This window comes from Hemiscyllium ocellatum, chromosome 37 (assembly GCF_020745735.1).
Source record: "Hemiscyllium ocellatum isolate sHemOce1 chromosome 37, sHemOce1.pat.X.cur, whole genome shotgun sequence".
In the NCBI taxonomy this organism is placed as follows: Eukaryota; Metazoa; Chordata; class Chondrichthyes; order Orectolobiformes; family Hemiscylliidae; genus Hemiscyllium; species Hemiscyllium ocellatum.
In genome coordinates, this window is record NC_083437.1 from 15,420,543 (window position 1) to 15,440,617 (window position 20,075).

The window sequence follows — 20,075 nt, forward strand, 5'->3', positions numbered from 1 at the left end:
TATGGACATTTTGCAAGGTGTCACCATCTATCTCCAAACACTATATATCTTCCATATCCTTTTCCACAGGAAATACTGATGCAAAATACTCATTTAGTATCTCCCCTCCTTAAAACATTTAAACGTACAAGGTATTCTCTGAAAATATGAATCCAAGCTCATATTGCTTAAGGATGACGCGTTTGTTTGCAATCTTACTTTTCAGATTAGTACAAGTCTTAAAATTACAAAATTATTTAAGTGTAAGTTTTACAGAACTATAAATGTCAAAGTTACAGATGCCACTCAACAGCTACAGAGCAGGTGGGAATGAAAGAAAATGACAAACTTAATTATCTTTCCATGTACTAACAACCTCTGAAAAGGAGAAAGTCGGAATTGCATCAGAATAATTCAGTCATTGTCCTAATCACAAAGCACAGAGCCACTCACTAAATAACTAATTCTCTGAAGACAGCTCTTATTCAGTTAGTGACTAAACAAATGCCAAGGTAGGTTCTTCATAGACTCATCGAACCTGGTCTCCACCTTCCCCTTACACTCACCCCTGAACTCCAGACACATTGCTGCTGCCTCCTGGACACTACCATTGGATGCGAGCAATTCTGGTTGCAGCATTACTCCCACAGTCCAGCCTATCCTTCCTCCAGTCCCTCCAATCTATCCCTTGGGTCTGCCATATCTTGGCTAGGAAGGTGGAAAATAAATCAGGCCGACCTCTCCTTACATATGTTGATGTTCAGAGGTATTTGAGTGTACAAGGGGCACAATGTATGCATTAGGCACCTACAGCAAATAATTAGGAAGGCAAATGGTACATTGGCCTTTATTGCAATGGGATTGGAATAAAGAACAAAGAAACTGCTACATTTAAACAGGTCTTTGGTGAGTTCAGATTTGGTATATGTTTAGTCTCCCATTAAATAATGGATAGGTTTGCATTAGAGGCTGAATTGCAAAGGCTCACAACATTGTTCCCAAGGGTTGTCTCATGAAGAAAAGTTGAGTAAGTTGGCTGTCTACACATTCGAGTTTAGAAGAATGAGATGATCGCATTCAAACATATGAGATTCTGAAGATGCTGGACAAGATAGACTCTGAGGGTATGGTTCCACTGATTGGGAATCTGAAACTTAGAGGCCTGATCTTGGAATAAGAGGCTGATTGTTTAAGACTGAGATGAGGAGAAATGTCTTCATTTAATTGTGAATCTTTGGAATTTCTCCTCAATGTTTGTGAAATCCCTATAGTTGAATATAGCTAAAGCTGAGAAATCTTGGAGAATCAATGAATCAAAGGACTGGAGGGATAGGGGCACATGTGAAAATGGTGTCGAAACAGAGGATTAGACACTATCGTGCGGAATGACGAATTGGGTTTACTGCTCCTTTATGTTCATGTGCTCCTGACTTCCCCCTGCTAGTTGGTGCATGTGAGGACAGGATGAGCCGAGCTGTGCTGACACTCCAAATGTAACAATCCAGGTATTGAGTATTGGCAGAGGGAGTCATCCAGGGAGAATGACAGTTTAGACTGGGTTCTAGCTGCCTTCTTGTAGCTAGGGATACACATGAGCTAGTATTATGATGAGTCTTTGATAATATTGGAAAGGAAGAGAAGTAATGAGATAAAAAGTTTCTGGCTTTGTGATGAGCGTATCGTGGTTAATGTTTGAAAATAAACCCACATTCTGCTTTACTCCTTTAGGTTCTCTCTGAGGCATAAACATTTAGTGAAGGCGTTTTGAGGCTGGGAGGTGGTTGAAATTGGATGAATGATATTTTGTCATTTGGAATGATCAGTCTCTTTTTGGGGCACCCCATGAAAGAAAAATATAGAAAGAACCCACACTGTACTTCGGTGTACTGGAATTGTTAGGTTATGTAACAGAATCTTTGACACGACAGCCAGTGAGGTGAGACATACAGAATATGTTGAAGGAAGCCATCACTCTGCCTGCATTATTAGGTACTTTCCAGACAGTGCTCAACGTGCATTTCAGTACAGTGCTGCTGTTATACACTAAAAACGATGCAAACGTATGAAATATGATAAATTTCACATGGTTTTCCTGAACTGCTGGATAACGTGCAATATGATATGGGTTACTGGATGTGAAGCTATACACTTTGTACTGTACCCAGGGAGCTTTGTAGGACTGGAGTTAAGTCACTGTGGACTCGATCTCCTGATCCAGCTCAGTCCAGGTCCTCTAGAAGAGGACTCTGAATCATTGTGAAACCATTCTGGTTTGAGAAGTCAAGTCTAGCTGGGGAATTGGACAAGGAATCTTTCAACAAAAATAAAAATGATCTAAAATTGAAAGGTTTGCAGTAATGCTTAGGGCAACAACTGAAATGCAGCAAGTGATCATTTTGGTCAGTGTTGCGAGAGATGGGAGTTAACTGACACCTTAAAGTAGGTGACGTAGAGGACTGTTGAGATTGTGTTAAATTGAGAAGTTTGATCCTGAGCATATAGGGACGGATCTTTAGTTCGCTGATCACCTTGGGATGGCCATTGCCATCATTGTTCCACAATCTGTTGGAGCATGGTGTACAACCTAATAGCATCCGTGGAAATGAGGACAGACAGCTAAACGTTTGGAAATAAGGGAGTAAAGCAAATCCACTACAAACAAATAAAGGAAACCTACAATGTTCATATCCAACAATAAAAAGACATCCTTGGATTTTGGTCAGTTTACTTTCAACCGGTAGACACTTAGACTGAGACCTTCCAGATCTCTAAGGATTTTCCTCACAGATTCAGCAATCGTGAACATTCAAACAAATGTGCCTGTTCTGGTTAGCAGGAATAACTGAATGTAAGACACTTTGGACCCTGCTATTTAAATCATCCAAATCACCACCCCTCTGTGCTCAGGAAAGAATGCTGCCTTAATCTCTTATTTAATATTTTTTGTTTTGTAGATTATCCAATACCAGACAGTTCGCTATGACATTTTGCCTCTATCTCCTCTTTCCCGTGTCAGAATAAGTAAGTACCATCTGATCCTGCGATTTAATTTGTTTTCTTGGGGGCAAGTAAATTCTTTTCAGTGCCTGATTGGATTGTGACATTGAGTATCAATTTTAAAATTCGCAGCACTTTTAGCATGACTTGAGGGTTGTACGTTTTGGAAGGACCTTTAGCAGACCTTGAGTTTGCCTGTCCTGTAATAGGAAAAGAGCAGTGCTTCTGCCAACTGGAAACCATGAACCTTTCACTGCTTGCATCATGTCTGGTGAGAGCCTGCAGACAAGATTGGACATGAGCACTTTGTATTTCCATGTTGCAATTTCTCAGTTTGAAGGAAAGAATGTGCATAATTTCAAAGTTGATGACCGAAATCGGAGTCTAAAGTTGATGAACTCTATTTAGAGCCGAAGTCTGTAATGTGCCTAGTTGGAAGAGAAGTGCTGTCCTCCAACTTGCATTGAGCTTCACTGGAATGTTGCAGCACGCCAAGGAGGGAAATGAGGGCAAGGCAATTAATTACACAACAAACAGTGGGAAGTTCTGGGTCTTGTTTGTGGACTGAGTGAAAGTGTTCTGCAAAGCAATCACTCCATCTGTGTTTGGTGTCCCCGATGTAGAGGAAACTGCATTCTGAGCAGTGAATGCCATAGACTGAATTAACAGATGTACAGATAAATGCAGCTTCAGCTGGAAGGGGTGCTTGGGCCTTAGACGCCAGGAGGGAGAAAGTAAGGAGACAGGTGTGACATCACCTCCACATGGTAAGGTGTTAAGGTATTGAAGATGATAACATCACCAAATACGCTCCTCTGAGGGTCCCTTCAGAATGCAGATTTGAAAAGAAATGAAGATGTGTTTAGAGCTGGTGGAAATAGAGGCTGATAGTTGACTTATGAAGACTGATGGAATAAGTGTGAGGACAGGAGGAACTCTACCTTGATTCTAGATGGGGAGCAATAGAGATGAGGGCAGAACTGCTAGAAATTAGTTGGACATGGTTGAAGTTCATTTCAATTACAGTTGGGAGGAATTCTTAGTTCAGTAGAAAGGAAGACTTTTTGGAAATGTCATTGGTGATACTAAAATTGTCAGAACAGATCAAGTAATTTTATTCAGGAAAAATATTTGGAAACCCTAGCTGGTGGTAAACACTGTTATTTGTTTTAGAAAAAAATAGTCAAATGTAAGTTTGAATAATGGTGCTTGGAGGAACGTAGTCCTTTTCACAAAGTTTGCAAAGTACATGAGCATGTTATCTCAGTGGTAAGGAGTGTGGTGAGTATGTAGGGTTTCATTTAGTTTTCAATCTTAGTGAGTTTTGAGAAACTTTGTAGCTCAGGTTGAGGTTCTGGACGTAGGTTTACTCACTGAGCTGGAAGATTCATTTTCAAATGTTTCATCACCATACCAGGTAACATCATCGGTGAGCCTCTGGTGGAGCACTTGTGTTAGTGACCCGCTTTCTGTTGTGTTTAGGTTTCCTTGGGTTGGTGATTTCAGTTTCAGTGGTGATGTCATTTCCTGTTCTATTTCTCGGAGGGTGGTAAATGGGGTCCAAGTCAATGTGTGTGTTAGTGGGGTTCCAGTTAGAATGCCATGCTTCTAGGAATTCTAATGCACATCTGTTTGGCTTGTCCTAGGATGGATGTGTTGTCCCAGTTGAAGTGGTGTCCTTCCTCATCTGTATGTCAAGATATTAGTGAGAGTAGGTCATGTCTTTTTGTGGCTAGTTGTCTTTGATGTAGGGGTGAGTGGCTAGGGTTTCTGGACACATTTTGTCTGCCTCTTCGGGTTTGTTGCTGAGAAATCGGCGGACTGTGTTCATTGGGTACCTGTTCTTTTCGAATACGCTGTATAGGTGACTTTCCTCTGCTCTTCATAGTTCCTCTGTGCTGCAGTGGTGGCTTGTGGAAATAATGTTCTAATGTGGATGTTGGGATGATTGCTTCTGTAGTTCAGTTTTTGGCCTGTATGTGTTGTTTTCCTGTAGATGTTGGTTTGATGTTCCCTAATGGCTGTTAGCTCTACTGTGACAACTAGGAATGGCAGTTTATTGTTTTCTTCCTCTTTAGTGAATTTTATGCCAATATGGATATTATTGATGGTCTTGAAGATTTTCTTTCACTTGTTTCATTTAGTGATGACAAAGATGTCATCCACATAGTGGACTCAAAGGTTGGGTTGGATGGTTGGCAGAGCTGTTTGTTTGAGTCTCTGCATTACTGCCTCTGCTAAGAACCCTGATATCGGAGATCCCATGTGTGTTCCATTCATTTGTCGGTTTTGTTAATGAAAGTGAAGTGGGTGGTAAGGCACAGGTGCACTAACTTGACAATATTGTCCTTGCTGATGAAGTTGGTGGTGTTTATTGTTGTGTCTTTGGTTCTTCTAATAGTGTAGTCAGTGTTTGCTTGGCCAGGTTGATGTTGATTGATGTGAACAGGGCTGTTACGTCAAGAAACACGTCCAGAAGCCCTGGCCACTCTCCCCTACGTCAAAGACGTCTTGAAAATGACTGCCAGACTATTGGCATCATGGTAGCCCTCAAACCCACCAACACACTAAAACAGCAGCTAATGAACTTGAAAGACCCCATGCAGACAACAAGCAAAACTAATGTCATTTACAAAGTTCTTGCAAGAACTGTACCAAACACTATGTTAGACAAACAGGCAGAAACTAGCTACCAGGATACATGAACATCAACTAGCCACAAAAAGACATGACCCACTCTCACTAGTGTCCTCCTTCATCTGTATGTAAGGATATCATTTCAACTGGGACAACACATCCATCCTAGGACAAGCCAAACAGAGATACATAGGAGAATTTGTAGAAACAAGGTATTCCAACCGGAGCTTTAACAACAAACACGTTGACTTGGATCCCATTTCCCACCCTCTGAGAAAAAGAACAGGGAGTGACATCACCACAGGAGTTGACATCACCAACCCAAGGAAACCTAAACGCATAACTAAAAAGTGGGCCACTGACACAGTGCTTTCACTGGAGACTCACTGATGATACCTGGTATGGTGAAGAAACTTCTGAAAATCAACCTTCCAGCTCAGCGGGCAAACTTACATCCAGAATTTTCAATTATGGTACCAATTTAGTCTGTTATCCTCTTGAGTCCTGTGAGTGCTAGAAGGATTTCAACTATGATTTTATTTTGAAGTGAGCTATAACAATGCGCTTTTGATTTGCTAATCCTTTAGGCTGCAATCAGCAGAAATGATTTTCCAGCTGAAGAATTTCCAGATCTCTCACTAAACAAATCCTGTAAAAGCCAGCCACATAAAAAATGTTTTCAGTTTGGCTGTTTGTCCCTTTTTCTTCTCCCCCTGATTTTCCCATCTTCTCATTTAATTTCAGCATGTTCCACTTTGTTAACCTTTTTCAAACCTGATTTTCATCTTTAACTTTAAAATCTTTTATGGTTGCTTTTCCTTGGCTCCAGTTTTAAAAATAACAACTTTTTTTCTTTGGAGTTTAGCTGACAACTATTATTTTGGGACCTGTTTATCAGGAATTAAAAATTGAATATTGCTGTAGTGGAAACGGCTTTGTCTTACAAATTAAAGTCTTTGTCGATTAAGGAAAATGCTCGCCACCTTGGACAGAGAGGGCCCGATTAAATTTAGTCTGGCACGCAAAAAGTTTTGTTTTGGGGTTTAAGGAGTTGGATGGCTGGTTGTACAGTTAGTTTTAACTCTCACTTTGATTCCTTTTGATGTCCCTTGAAATTTGGTTTTTGGTGAAATCCTATGGTTTGGAGCTGTAGTATGTATGCTGTCAACGAATTGGCCAAAATATGCTTGGCTGCTGCAAATGTTGGCTGTTTTTAGTTTGGAAAGTGGAATGGACAGTTGAAAGGGGAAATATTTCTGTGCATTCATAAAGTTTTTATAGTGGAACAAAAATAAATTAGGAATACAAGATGATACTGTAGTACAGAACAAAAGGCAATGCCACAGCGTTTCCAGAAATGCTTGGATGTTGCTGGATTGGATTGATCCCTACAGGCAGTCTTGGAATCTGACTTGTTGAATTTTGATTGCTTTGAAGCTCTGGCATGTTTATTACTCTTGGGATTTGATGTTTTTATATTGGTCAGAGGGACGCCATGCAGCTGCATTTGATGTCTGCTCAAACCTTAGCATGACTTCCACTACTGAAAACCTTACTCTTTCCTGTTCTCTCTATCTTTGCAGATCAAATGAAAAGAAAAATCCTAGTTTTAGATTTAGATGAAACGTTAATCCACTCGCATCATGATGGCGTGTTAAAACCAGCAGTGAGGCCGGGCACACCACCAGACTTCATGCTAAAGGTGAGACAGTGAAGGAGCCTGGACACGATTATCTTAGCCTTTTGAGTTCTGATTTGAAACAGATGCAACAATGTTTTAAGAATAAATCTCTTTCACAGTTGTTCGTGTAATTAAATCCATTCCGTGCACATCCAGTTGTACCAGGGGAAGCCTCTGGTAAAATGTCATACAGCACATTAAATTCCGGAGTGGTTCGACTGGAACATTCACTTCTGCTCTGTGATAAAGGTTGAACATAATGTCTGAGGTTTTACTTGGTCACTCAGAACAGGGCAGGGTTCACTGAAGAGCTCAAAGCTGCTGTGAGGAATAGCTTGGTGAAACAGATAATGGAAGAGACTGAGACCAGGGCAGACGCCATGTTAGGATTTTTTAACTACCTTGAACAGAAGGAGTCAAGACTACTTGAGTGTCTCTGATATTAACAGACACAGGAAGAAGCTTTAGGAAGTGATAAGCGGCTAAGTGCAGGAAGCTGAGAAAATGGGTTCCGTTTTTGGGAAATCGTGAGGGGCTTGGAAGAAGCATGTGAGCATTAATGCTTCCAATAAGGTGAGCGAGAAGAGGTTGCAAACAATAACTACTTGATGCAACTGAGCAAGTTCGAACTCAGGAAATACCCAGGTAAGGAAGATTTCAGCTTGAAGTTACCTGTTGGCAAAAAAAACTGGGGCAGTGTCTGTGAATAAATACTTGAGTGCAGTATTGTGAACCCAGTAAAGGATTGCCCAGAACAGAAACTTCCATGTGTCTGTTGTACAGCACGGAAACAGACCTTTCTGTCCAACATGTCCATGCTGACCAGATATCCCAACCTAATTCTCACAAACTTTGAATCCCAACCTAATCTAGTCCCATTTGCCAGCACTCGGCCCAAATCCCTCTAAATCCTTCCTATTCATAAACCCATCCAGATGCCTTTTAAATATTGTAATTGTACCAGCCTCTGGCAGCTCATTCCATACAAGCACCACCCTCTGCGTGAAAAAGTTGCTCCTTAGGTCACTTTTATATCTTTGCCCTCCAGTTCTGGGCTCCCCAGCCCCAGGGAAAAGACTTTGTCTATTATCCAATCCATGCCCCTCATGATTTTATAAACCTCTAGGAGGTCACCCCTCAGCCTTCGACGGTCCAGGGAAAACAGCCCCAGCCTATTCAGCCTCTCCCTGTAGTTCAAATCTTCCAACCCTGGCAACATGCTTGTAAATCTTTTCTGAACTCTGTCAAGTTTCACAACATCTTTCCGATAGGAAGAAGACCAGAATAGCATGCAATATTCCAAATGTGGCCTAACCAACATCCTGTACAGCCACAACATGTCCTCCCAACTTCTATACTCAATGCTCTGACCAATAAAGGAAAGCATACCAAACGCCACCTTCACTATCCTATCTACCTGCGACTCTACTTTCAAGGAGCTATAACCTTACACTCCAAGGTCTCTTTGTTCATGAACACTCCCTAGGACCTTACCATTAAGTGTATAAGTCAATGATAACGGCTCTAGAGAGGGAATTTTGAGACAAAAGTGAAGAATAAAAATTCCTTGTGAAGTTTAGTGAGATATGATGACTCATTGTGTCTTTTTACTTAGGGGCCAGAAGTGTTAGTTGTAAGAGTTGCTGAGAAATCCAAGGTATATGACTTGATTGCATTTATTTGGTCACAGTATATCAGTACACATGAGAGTTTTATTTATTTGTGTGATGTGTGCCTCTCTGGCAGTTGGACTGAGTGGCTTGCTCGGCCGTTTTTGGAGGACAGTTTAATATTGGCCACAGTGATGTGAACTGTAGTCACTGTCAGCCAGATAGAGGTGTCAGATTTCCTTTCCTAAAGGACATCAGTGACACCAGCAGTGTCTTTACATTGTTTCATGGTCACTATATTTCTGAGAATAAATTTTAATTCCAGATTTATTCACGGAACTTACAACCACCAATAAATGTAGGGAATTTATCACTGTTCTAACTTGACAAGTACTGTTATTTGTTCAAAACCCTGGAACCTTGAGGCTGTATTCTTAGTCAGTCCCATTTTTTGTCTGCTTTTAATATAAAGGTTACTGCTGTCTAGCCGGCTCATAATATATAGTTGTCTTGTTTGAGGTCATTTAAGAGTAGATCTGGTGCTATTCAGCTGTTTGCCTATTTTGGCCTTGATTGGTTTTCATTAGGATATTGTAATTATGAAACCGCCCTAATGTTGTGAATGATTTAGGTGATGTGTCTAATGAAGGGTTGCTGGTATTAGAGAGGGTCCAGAGGAGGTTTACTCGAATGATCTTAGAAATGAAGAGCTTCTCATATGAGTAGCAGTTGAGGACTCTGGGTCTGTACTCAATGAAGTTTAGAAGGATAAGGTGGTTGGGGGAGGTGGGAGAGTCTTTGTTGAAATGTGCAGAATAGTAAGAGGCCTGGATAAAGTGGACGTGGAGTACTTGTTTCCACCAGTAGGCACAGCCTCCGAGTGAAGGGGAAACCCGTTTAGAACCGAGACGAGGAGGAATTTCTTCAGCTAGAGGGTGGTGAATCTGTGGAGCTCATTGTGGTGGAGGGCTGTGGAGACCCTCACTGACACTGAGTGTTTTTCAGACTGAGATAGACAGGTTCTTGATTGGTAAAGGGATCGAGGGTGGTGGGGAGAGGCAGGAGAATGAAGTTGAGAAAAGTATCAAATATGATTGAATGGCGGAGTAGACTTGCTGAGCCAAATGGCCCAGTTTTGCTGCTCTGTCATATGGTCTATTGAAGCTGTTATATAAACAGTTTAACTCCACGTTCTCTGATTCAGTCATGTGACTGCATGATATTTAAAATGCTTTTCCTGTGCTGAGTGAAATGAAGTGATTAAATGTGCGAAGGAAGAACATAAAATAAAAACTGCAATTCTAATCTTTTAAAACAGCATTAGTTCCTCTTTCCCCACCCTTGTGGTTTCATTTCACACAAACAGCATTGCTGTTCCTGTCAGCCATGTCAAGTGACTATTCCAGAGTTGTTGGAATTTTGCTAAGCTGTGTTTCAGGTGTGGTAACGTGAAGTGATATTTTGGGTGTAGCCTCCGGTTTTGTTGTAAGATGAGAATTTGGGACTTGGACCGCTCTGGGACTGTGGAGCAGTGAAGGGAATGGACTGCAGCCTGGGGAGAAGGAACAAATAACATGCACACACAGCATCTTCAAAAGTCTGTCAATACACTCTCAGCTATAACTATGTGCAGGCTAGGTGGATTAACCATGGTGAATACGTGGATGGAATGGGTCTGAGTAGGGTACTGCTTGGAGGGTCGGTGCAGACTCAATGGGCCTCTGGTTGCATTGTAAGGATACTATAATTCTAAGGAGATTTGAAGTGGCACTAATTAAATGTTCTTGCGGAGAGCTTGGCCAGAAGCTAAAGGCTAAATGGATTCTTTCCAGCCAATTGACATAACCTGCACATCTCTGGACTGTGGGAGGAAACCACCACTCTCTCTAGGTGAAGACATTTCTCCTCATCTCTGTCTAAATGGCCTACCTCATATCCTTACACTGTGACCCCTGTTTCTGAACTCCCTGGTTATTGGGAATATCCTTTTCTGTGCTTGCTTGTCTAATCCTATTAGAATTTTGTAGGTTACTGAGATGCCCCTACATCTCAGGGAAATAATCACGATCGCTGAACGTGTAGATTGGCAAGTCACTTACGGAGGTGTCTCTGCAAGATGACAAGGATTGGGTTCTGAGTATTGAGTATATAACATTCAAGAAGAGTAGGAAACCAAGTGAGGGTTGAGTGAGAGGAATGATAATCAAAGATGACATTAGAGCAGTAATTAGAAATTACCTCTGTTCAGGAGAACTAGGATGTAGAAGCAGTTTATAGAAGATGAAGATGGTAGGGGATCATAGTTGCTAGTGGAAATGGTTGCAGCCTCCCTACCAGTAATGCAATACAGGACAAAGAAAGAAGAAAGCTTGTGATACAGGAACAGCAGTTAGGTAAGGGCATCTATATGGACATGGAAGCTGAGCTAGCTGGAGTGAACTGGGAAACTAGACTGGCGGGGGGAATTGGGGGTAGAAGAGTGGTAGATTGGAGTCATCGGGAAGGGCTTTTGTCCGAAACGTCGACTTTCCTGCCCCTCGGGTGCTGCCCGACCTGCTGTGCTTTTCCAGCATCACTCTAATCTTGATTCTGACCTCAAGCATCTGCAGTCCTCGCTTTCGCCTGGTCAGCTGGATCAATTCAGAGGCAGTGGCAGGCACTTGAGGGGTATTTTGGAATATTAAAAAAAATTGTATTCCTACTGTATCAATAGCCAATTAGAGAGTTGAGGGAAAAGTGTGTAATCTTGCAAAGGTGAGTGGTTATTAGATGATTGGGCAGAGCATTAAAAACAATAGTGAATGATTTAGAGTATGAGAGGAAGCTAGTGAGGAATATAAAACAGACAGCAAGAGTTTCTACGGTTTTTTTTAAAAAAGAAAGATGAGTATTGAATAAGGAGTAAAAAGTAAATAAGGAAATGGCAGATGAAATGAACAAATATTTTGCTTCTGTCTCCTGTAGAGGATATAAAAATAAGTATTCCAATAATAATTATAAATTAGGATGTGGAATGGCGAGGGCAACTGAGTGATGTTGCAATCACGAGGGAAGCAGTGTCGAGCAAAGTGATGGACCTGTGGGCTGTCAAGTTCCTCGGTCCTGATGGGTTTCATTTTAGGGTTTTAAAAGCAGTGGCTCATGAGGTAGTTAGATGTACTGACATTAACTTTGCAAAATTCACTAATTTCGGAAAGCTTCCATCGTTCTGGGAAGCAGGAAATACACCTCTAATATTCAAGAAAGAAGGGAGGCATTTAAAAAAAGAAACAAAAGGCCAATTAACTTGGCATTTGTTATGGGATTTTGTTAGAATTAATGATCAGGTGGATTGTAAATGGATACTTAGAATATCTCAAGGTAACCGGTAAGAGTCAGCATGGTTTTGTGATAGGGAAATTGTGTGGAACCAGTCTCTTGGCATTCCTTGAAAGAACAGCATGTCCTGTGAATAAAAGGAAGCCCATAGGTGTACAATACTTGGATTTGCTGAAGACATTTGACAAGATCTCACACAAAAGATGATTGCATGAAGCAGGATCTCATGATGTAGGGGATGGCATATTATCATAGATCAAAGATTAAGTGCCTTGCAGAAAACAGTATGAATAAATAAGTCTTTTTTTCTGATTGTCAGGTTGTTACAATGTAGAGTACCAAAGTAGTGTCCCTATTTTTGTTGTTACTCATTCATGACGTGATCATCCCTGGCAATGTCATCCTTTATTGCCCATCTGTAATTACCCCTGAATTGAGTGATCGCGAGGTAATTTCAGCGGGCAGTTGAGTCACATTGCTTTAGGTTTGGAGTCACATGTAGACAAGACCATTAAGGAGAGCAGATTTCCTTCCCAGAGCACATTGGTGAACCAGATGCGTATTTATGACAGTAGTTAAATGGTTACTACTGGACTAGCTCTGTTGGGGCCTCAGCGTTTTCCAGTTTATATCAATGACTTGGATAAGGGGAGTGAAGGTGTGGTAGGTAAATTTTGTGTCACCTGCAAAGATAAGCATGTTGTGAACAGGATGTGAGGTTGCAAACATGTGGATAGATGAATGATGTGGGCGAAAATCATCTGGTGCAGTATTATACGAGAAAATTTGAAGTTGCTCTCTGTGGCAGGCAGAATAAAGAAAACAGTATTACTTAAATAGGCTGCAAAATGCCACGTTGCAAAGAGATTTGGGTGTAATAGTGTTGAAAGTTTAAATGTTAGTTTGTATGTACAACAAGTAATTAAGGAAACAAGTGGCATCCAATTCTTTTTTTATGATGGAAGTTGAACATGTGGTTCAACTGTACAGGGTATGGGTGAGGCCACATCTGAAATACTGTGGACACTATTAGGCATCCTATTTAAGGAAGGATATATATTGGAGTTAGTTCAGAGAAGGTATAACTGGAATAGTGTTTTGCCTCGATGTTAGATTGTATAGATTGGGCTTGTTTCCACTGGAGTTTCAGAGTGGATAAGACCCTGAATTGTCTTGGCGAGGTCCATATGTCGCCTCTTGTGAATAAGTCTAGAATTAGGAGGCACTTTAACCTTTGTGGGTTGTGGAAACAAGAACTCTCTTCTGAGGGTTGTGAGACTTTGGAATATTCTGTCTAGAAGGCTGTAGTAACAGGATATTGAATATTTTTCAGGCTGAAGCGGATAATGCTTGATGTTATTGTCCAAGAAGAATCTCTCGAGGACTGATGGAAATGTGGAAATTAACAGATTAGCCATGATCTTATTGAATGGCAAAAGCAGGCTTAAGCATTCAAATGGCCTGCTTTTGCTTATAATTTGGATGGCTGTATGGTCTGCAGATCCATTATGTGGCTGTACAACAGGAAGTTAGTGCTCAACAATGTTCTTGGTTTAAGTGTTAACTTCCAACAAATGTTTCCTATTTTCATCCTGTAAACAGTAAAATGTAACTTTTTTTTCTCATGGGAAAAGAGCAATGAGTCAAATGATGTAGTACCAGGAGGAGTTGTCCCATAGATTTGGATTTGGATGATGAGTTATGGTGGGCATACACACATTTTTCCAGAGTGTAATAAATGCTCAGCAGTAGCAATATAGACTTTGTACTTTGAAATGTGTGATGTTTGAACCGTAAAGCTTGTACAAGTGGCACACACTTGCACTTCAGAAAAATGATATTTGCATCCTTTATTTAAAATAGAAAAATCTAACAGAAAACTTGAGGTGTGTCCAAAGGCTTAGAGATGTATTATAAATTTAAAATTGGAGATGGAGATACAAGCAGAAAGATTCAGTGAGGGGATTCTGGAGTGTGTGGCATAGGAGACTGAATGTATAGTCACTTGTGTTGTTGGTGGAAACAGTGTAGTGCTGGATGAGGTTAGATGGTATGGGGTGTGGATGTGGCCAGAATCAAATGAGTGAAAATGTTTACTTTGTTACGGACCAAGGTTCAGTTTTTGGGTTAACAAATTAAGTTTGACTTGATATGGGATGGTTGGATTAGCGCTGCAGCTTCAAGAAAGGCAAAGGCTGGATGCTAATGACAGGGATAAAGAATTTGTGGAGGGTTCAAAGACTAGGCTTTGGCCTATTTAGCTGAAAATAATTACCGCTCCACAAGTATATGTTGGGTGTGTGGCCTGATGGTACAGAAACAGTTGAGGTGCTGTAATTAGTACTACATGCATGAAAATTCAACTCTACCTTTTGGGTGGTGTGTGTGCATGTGTTTGTTTACTCAGGCTGTTCATAATTAACCATATTGTTGTATTGAGTCAATTGTAGGCCAGACCAGGTGACGACAGCGGTATTGCTTCCCTAAAGGAGCTATGGTTGCATGGCTGCCCTTTTGTTTGGATGCACATTTTGCTATCTGATGTAGGATTCAAACCCATGACCTCAGAATATTGGTCAATGTTTCTGGATTGCTAGTCCAACAATATTGCCTCCACCCCACGGCCTGTACATAAATGTGTTAAGAATGGGTAGAAAGGTTATTGCCAGTGGTGCTGTTAGTATAACTTGATGAATAAAAGTTCAGCCAAGCTGCTGGACTACATGGGGAGGTACTACAAAAAAAACAGCTGATGAGGAACCATTCTAGATGTCTCTGATAAATGTAGTGTAAAAAATTTTTTTAAAGGTTCTTTTCTGCACAATGAATGATTTTGAAGTACTGATGGTCAACAAATTTGTTAGAAGTTGTATTGAGTTGAGGTGACAATAAGTAGTGCAATAAGAAGTTTCTGGTACTTTCTCCTAATTTATTGCAAGATTCATTGAGTTGTCTTTGAAATGCTGCATTATTAGGCCCAAATTTGGTTTTGGTTTTAAACTTCAGATGTTTTGCTGAATATTGATTTATGTGTTGCATGTTTAAGGTTGGATACTTTATTTAAGGGTTGACATTCTTCTTCTCTTCAGGTACTTGTTGACAGGCATCCAATCAGATTTTTTGTACATAAAAGGCCTCATGTGGACTTCTTTCTTGAAGTGGTAAGTCAGTTGAAAAAGGCAGTGAATTTTGAAATCCCAATTCACTTTAAAACAAAAATGCATATGAGGAAGAGAATACAGGGGTATTCGTCCATGGGTGCACGCATCCATGCAGGGATTTGGTTCTAAGAAAACTACAAAATGAGTACAAAAGTTTAAGTTTTTAGCCATGCAATAATTAAGTGTGACTGCATTGAATGAACTCGAGTCAGTCCAAATTCAGGAATGAAGGGCTGGAGGCTTGGTTCATTGAGCAGTAGGATACCATTGTATGTTTTTTTTTAATTTGTCTTTTGCAATGCAATTATTGTGCATTTTTACATTCTCAAAAGCAGCAATCATTTGGTGTGACTCTTCAGTTTGTACTTAAAGTATGTTTACAGTTAAACCAACTGATTCAAACTCTTTTATGCTTATTTTACTATGATCAAGATGCTTTGTAATCCTAATTGTTTTCAGTGAATGTGAATAAGATTACAATCTGGTCTGAGTTTGCGGTAGTAGAATGTACACATGTATACTGTAACAGCTGATCTAAAGTAAACTGCATCACTGTTTTTCCCATAGTGTACAATTTACATTTGCACTGGGACAATTTTATGTATTAGCTGTTTTTTGACATGATGTGTTTCTGGGGTGGGGGTGGTGCCGGATGTAATAATTGGTTTCTTGCAGCCATGGAAGCAATGCAGCTGTACATTGAATTTCCCCGAGATCCTCAAACTTCTTATTACTAAAATTTTGTTTTCTTTTCCTTCCAAGAAATAAATGAGGCTTTTTTTATAATGATAAAAGAATTGTGTATTATTTCATGGTAGTAAGGAGCTGTGGCTGTATACTTTTGCCAGGCCAGCCAGTGGTATGAGTTGGTGATTTTCACCGCTAGTATGGAGATCTATGGTGCAGCTGTAGCAGACAAACTAGACAACAACAAGAAAATCTTAAATCGACGATACTACAGACAGGTACGGAACAGCAGATCCTCCATAACCAGCGCAGAATGTAATGAGATGTCTGAAACGTTGTCTTGTGAGTGAAGTTTGATATCATTTCTCTTTTCTCTGCTGTCATGTGTTTTCTCTCACCCTCTTGTCTGACCTGTCGTTTTTGTGCTCTAGCTCTTTCTTTTTTTGTTTGTGTGTTTACTTGCTCGCTTGCTTGCTGTCTCTCTTCACACCAGCCCTGAATATTCTGCTTTTACACTGACTGGGGTTCACTTGTCTTTGTATATATTTCTTTTAACAAAGTTTATTGCCCTGTTTATTTTGAAATTTGCATTGAGACACAAAAAAAAATCAAATTCAAGTAAGCATTTAGGTTTTGTTTGTACTGTTAAAAATCACAACAATAATTCTAACATAGACAAATGTAACAGCTGTTGTAAGATAATGGAAAGCATTGAGCAAGATGGTAGATACTTTGCCTGTGATGCAAAGGGAGCACAAATGACTATGGAGGAGGTGTGTTCTCTGTTTTTCTCCCTCCATTCTCATCCCCTCTTTTCCCTCCAAATCCTTGTAGTTTCAGGTTGTGGAATTCTTTCTAATATTCCACCACTTCTCCTTTTCCGTAACCACCCACCTCCAGAGCTGCCTGGTTTCAGTTAGAGTCTGCATGATTTAGCAGAACTGAGGCTTAACAGAAAAGCAAGACTGTAGATGTAAGTGCCTCGGGGTTAAAGGAGAAAAATTAACTTAACCCCTTGTGCCAACCCATATGCCTTTGCTCATTTGATTGTTGGGCCTAGGTTATGGTTCTTTAATACCCCAATGACAAGATAGTTAGCTAGAATTATTGATGCTCACTTAAGTGAGGTTCAAAATGGTGCCTAGCCAAGCATAGCCTGCAATATCTTCATGAGCAGAATAGAGAGAAAAGGCAGAGTAGTTGTGGAAGACAGAATTGTAGATGTGTGTTGAGGATTTTTATTTAGTTTATGTTTAATGGAGTTTTGTGCTTTTACTGTTCTGTTTCCACAGCACTGCACACTTGAATTGGGCAGCTATGTGAAAGACCTTGCAGCAATTCACAGTGACCTCTCCAGCATTGTAATATTAGATAATTCACCTAGTGCATACAGGGGGCACCCAGGTAAGAACATCATAAATACAAGCAACAATAGAACAAATGACTCATCGACAGTGATCTGGTATTTAATACAATCATGGCTTATTGCTCTCTGAGCTTCACTTTTCCAATTGCTTCTCATGTCCCTTAATTCTCTGCGTTAGAAACCTTTATTGATTTCAGCCTTTAACGTACTGTGTAATCGATGATTGTAGCTTTCTATCTCTAAGTTATTTTCAGCTTTTATCTTGCTGTGACCATTTTGGAGTCATTATGACACAGAGGGAGACTATCCAATCCATTGAGTCTATGCCAACTCTGTGGGACAATCCAATTAGTCTCAGTCCACTGCTTTTTCCACAGTGCTCTGCAAATTTATTTCCCTCAACTGATCTTTCAATTTCTGTTAAAAATCCTTAATGTCGTCTTTGTGATACTCTCATAAGCAATGATTTTGTAGATTTATTCTCAAGTGCTAATTTTTTAAAAAAATTAAGTTCCTCCTTCCAGCTGTTTCTACACCAACCCCCCCCCTCCCCAAATTCCGTGGTTCAGTCCTCAAATACATATTCCTTGTGCTATCAGCAAACGAGAACACCTTTTTTTTTGTATTCATTATCTAAACCAGTCATGTTTCCGTATATCTTTATTACATTAGTCATCTTTATCCAAGGGACTAAAGCCCAAGCTTCCCTATCTAACCTTGATTAGAATCCCTCCAGTGTGAAAACAGGCCACTTGGCCCAACAAGTCCAGACCGACCCTCTGAAGAGTAACCCACTCAGACCCATTCCCTTACCCGATTCGCCAACATTTACCCCTGATTAATGCACCTAACTGTGGGCAATTTGGCATATCCAATTCACCTGACCTGCATATCTTTGGACTGTGGGAGGAAACTGGAGTACCCGGAGGAAACCCACGCAGACGCAGGAGAATGTGCAGACTTCACACAGTGGCCTGAGGTGGGAATCGAACCAGAGTCCCTGGTGCTGTGAGGCAGCAGTGCTAACCACCTGAGCCACTGTGTAACCCAACCTATAGGTAAAATTTCTCCCCAGGAGCTGTTACAGAGTCATACAGCATGGAAGCAGACCTTTCAGTCCAACTAGTCCACGCTGAATATGTTCCCAAACTAAACTAGTCCCACCTGCCTGCATTTGGCCCATAACCTTCCAAATCTTTCCTATTGTGCTTATCCAAATGTCTTTGAAACGTTGTAACCATACCCTCATCCACGAGTTTCACTGGACATTCGTTCCACATGCTAACCACTGTTTTTAAAAAAAATAAATAAGTTACCCCTCAAGACCCTTTTCAAAAACGTTTTTCCTCACCCCTTAAAAATATGCCCCCCCCCCCCCCCCCCAAATTTTTGAACACTCCACCTGTGGGAAAAGACTTTTGATATTCACCTTATTTATGTCCATCATGATTTTGTAGACTTCTATGAGGTCACCCCTCAACCTCCTATGCTCCAGCAAAACAGGTCCCAGCATATCCAGCTTACTTTTACAACTGAACCCTCCATTCCTGGTAACATCCTGATTGTTTTTTTTTTCTCTGAACCCTGCCCAGCTTAATAATACCCTTAGTATAACAGGGTGGCCAGCACTGCCCACGGTATTCCTGAAGAGGCCTCACCAACGTCCTGTACATCCTCGACATGAAATCCTGCCCTTGTTTGTTTTACTGAAACGTAATACCTCGCACCTATCCAAGTTAAATTCCCACCTGTCATTCCTCAGCCCACTGACCCAGTTGATCCAGATCTCTTCGTAATCTTAGATAAGCTTCTTCAGTGTCCACTGTACCACCACTTTTGGTGTCACCTGCAAACTTACTAACCATGCCTCTTTTATTCTTATCCCTGTGAAACACACTGACCCCAGGCCTCCATTCTAACAAACAACTCTCCTCCACCACTCTGTCTCCTATCACCAATCCAATTTTGTACCCAATTGGCAAGCCCACTCTGAATCCCATGAGATCTAACTTTATTAATTAATCTACCTTATGGATAATTTCTCCTAAATCAAAGGCTTCTCTCAAGTCTAAGTAAACAACATCAACTGTCCTGCCCTGGGATACACTTAATCAGGTCCAGGAGATTTATCCACCTTTGTTTTCTAAGACCTTCCTCTACTGTAATGTGGACTGTTTACAAATTTCCATATTTATTTCCCCAAGTTCTCTCGGTTACATTTCTTTCTCCACAATAAAAACTGACACAAAATATTCATTTAATATGTCTCCCATCCCCTGAGGTTCAATACAAAGGTGACCTCATTGATCTTTAAGGGGTCTCTCTCGCTCTCGCTCTCGCTCTCATTTCTGCTCTTAATGTTCTTGTAGAATCTCTTTTGGATTACCTCATCCTTATCCACTCTTTGACTTTCTGATTTCCCTGTTAAGAATGCCCCTACCATCTTTATATTCATCAAGAAATTCATGTGATCCCAGCTGTCTATATCTTATGATTCTTTTTGTTTATTCTTGACTGGTACCCCAATATCTATCTCCATCCGTTGTGTAATTCTGCCAGCTTTACTTTTCACTCTAACAGGAAACATAAAGCCACTGAACTCTTATTATTACACTTTTGAAAGCCTTCAACGTGTCAGT

General features: G+C 40.6%; 1 protein-coding gene across 1 annotated transcript in view; it reads left to right on the forward strand.

Annotated features, from left to right (window-relative positions):
- LOC132833643 (CTD nuclear envelope phosphatase 1-like) overlaps positions 1 to 20,075 on the forward strand; it is a 48,615-nt gene that overhangs the window by 14,020 nt on the left and 14,520 nt on the right. The window contains exons 2-6 of the mRNA XM_060852071.1: positions 2,934 to 3,000; positions 7,197 to 7,315; positions 15,312 to 15,383; positions 16,232 to 16,348; positions 17,363 to 17,474. Of these exons, the coding sequence (XP_060708054.1) occupies positions 2,934 to 3,000; positions 7,197 to 7,315; positions 15,312 to 15,383; positions 16,232 to 16,348; positions 17,363 to 17,474 (487 nt within the window). The remainder of the gene's footprint in view (positions 1 to 2,933; positions 3,001 to 7,196; positions 7,316 to 15,311; positions 15,384 to 16,231; positions 16,349 to 17,362; positions 17,475 to 20,075) is intronic.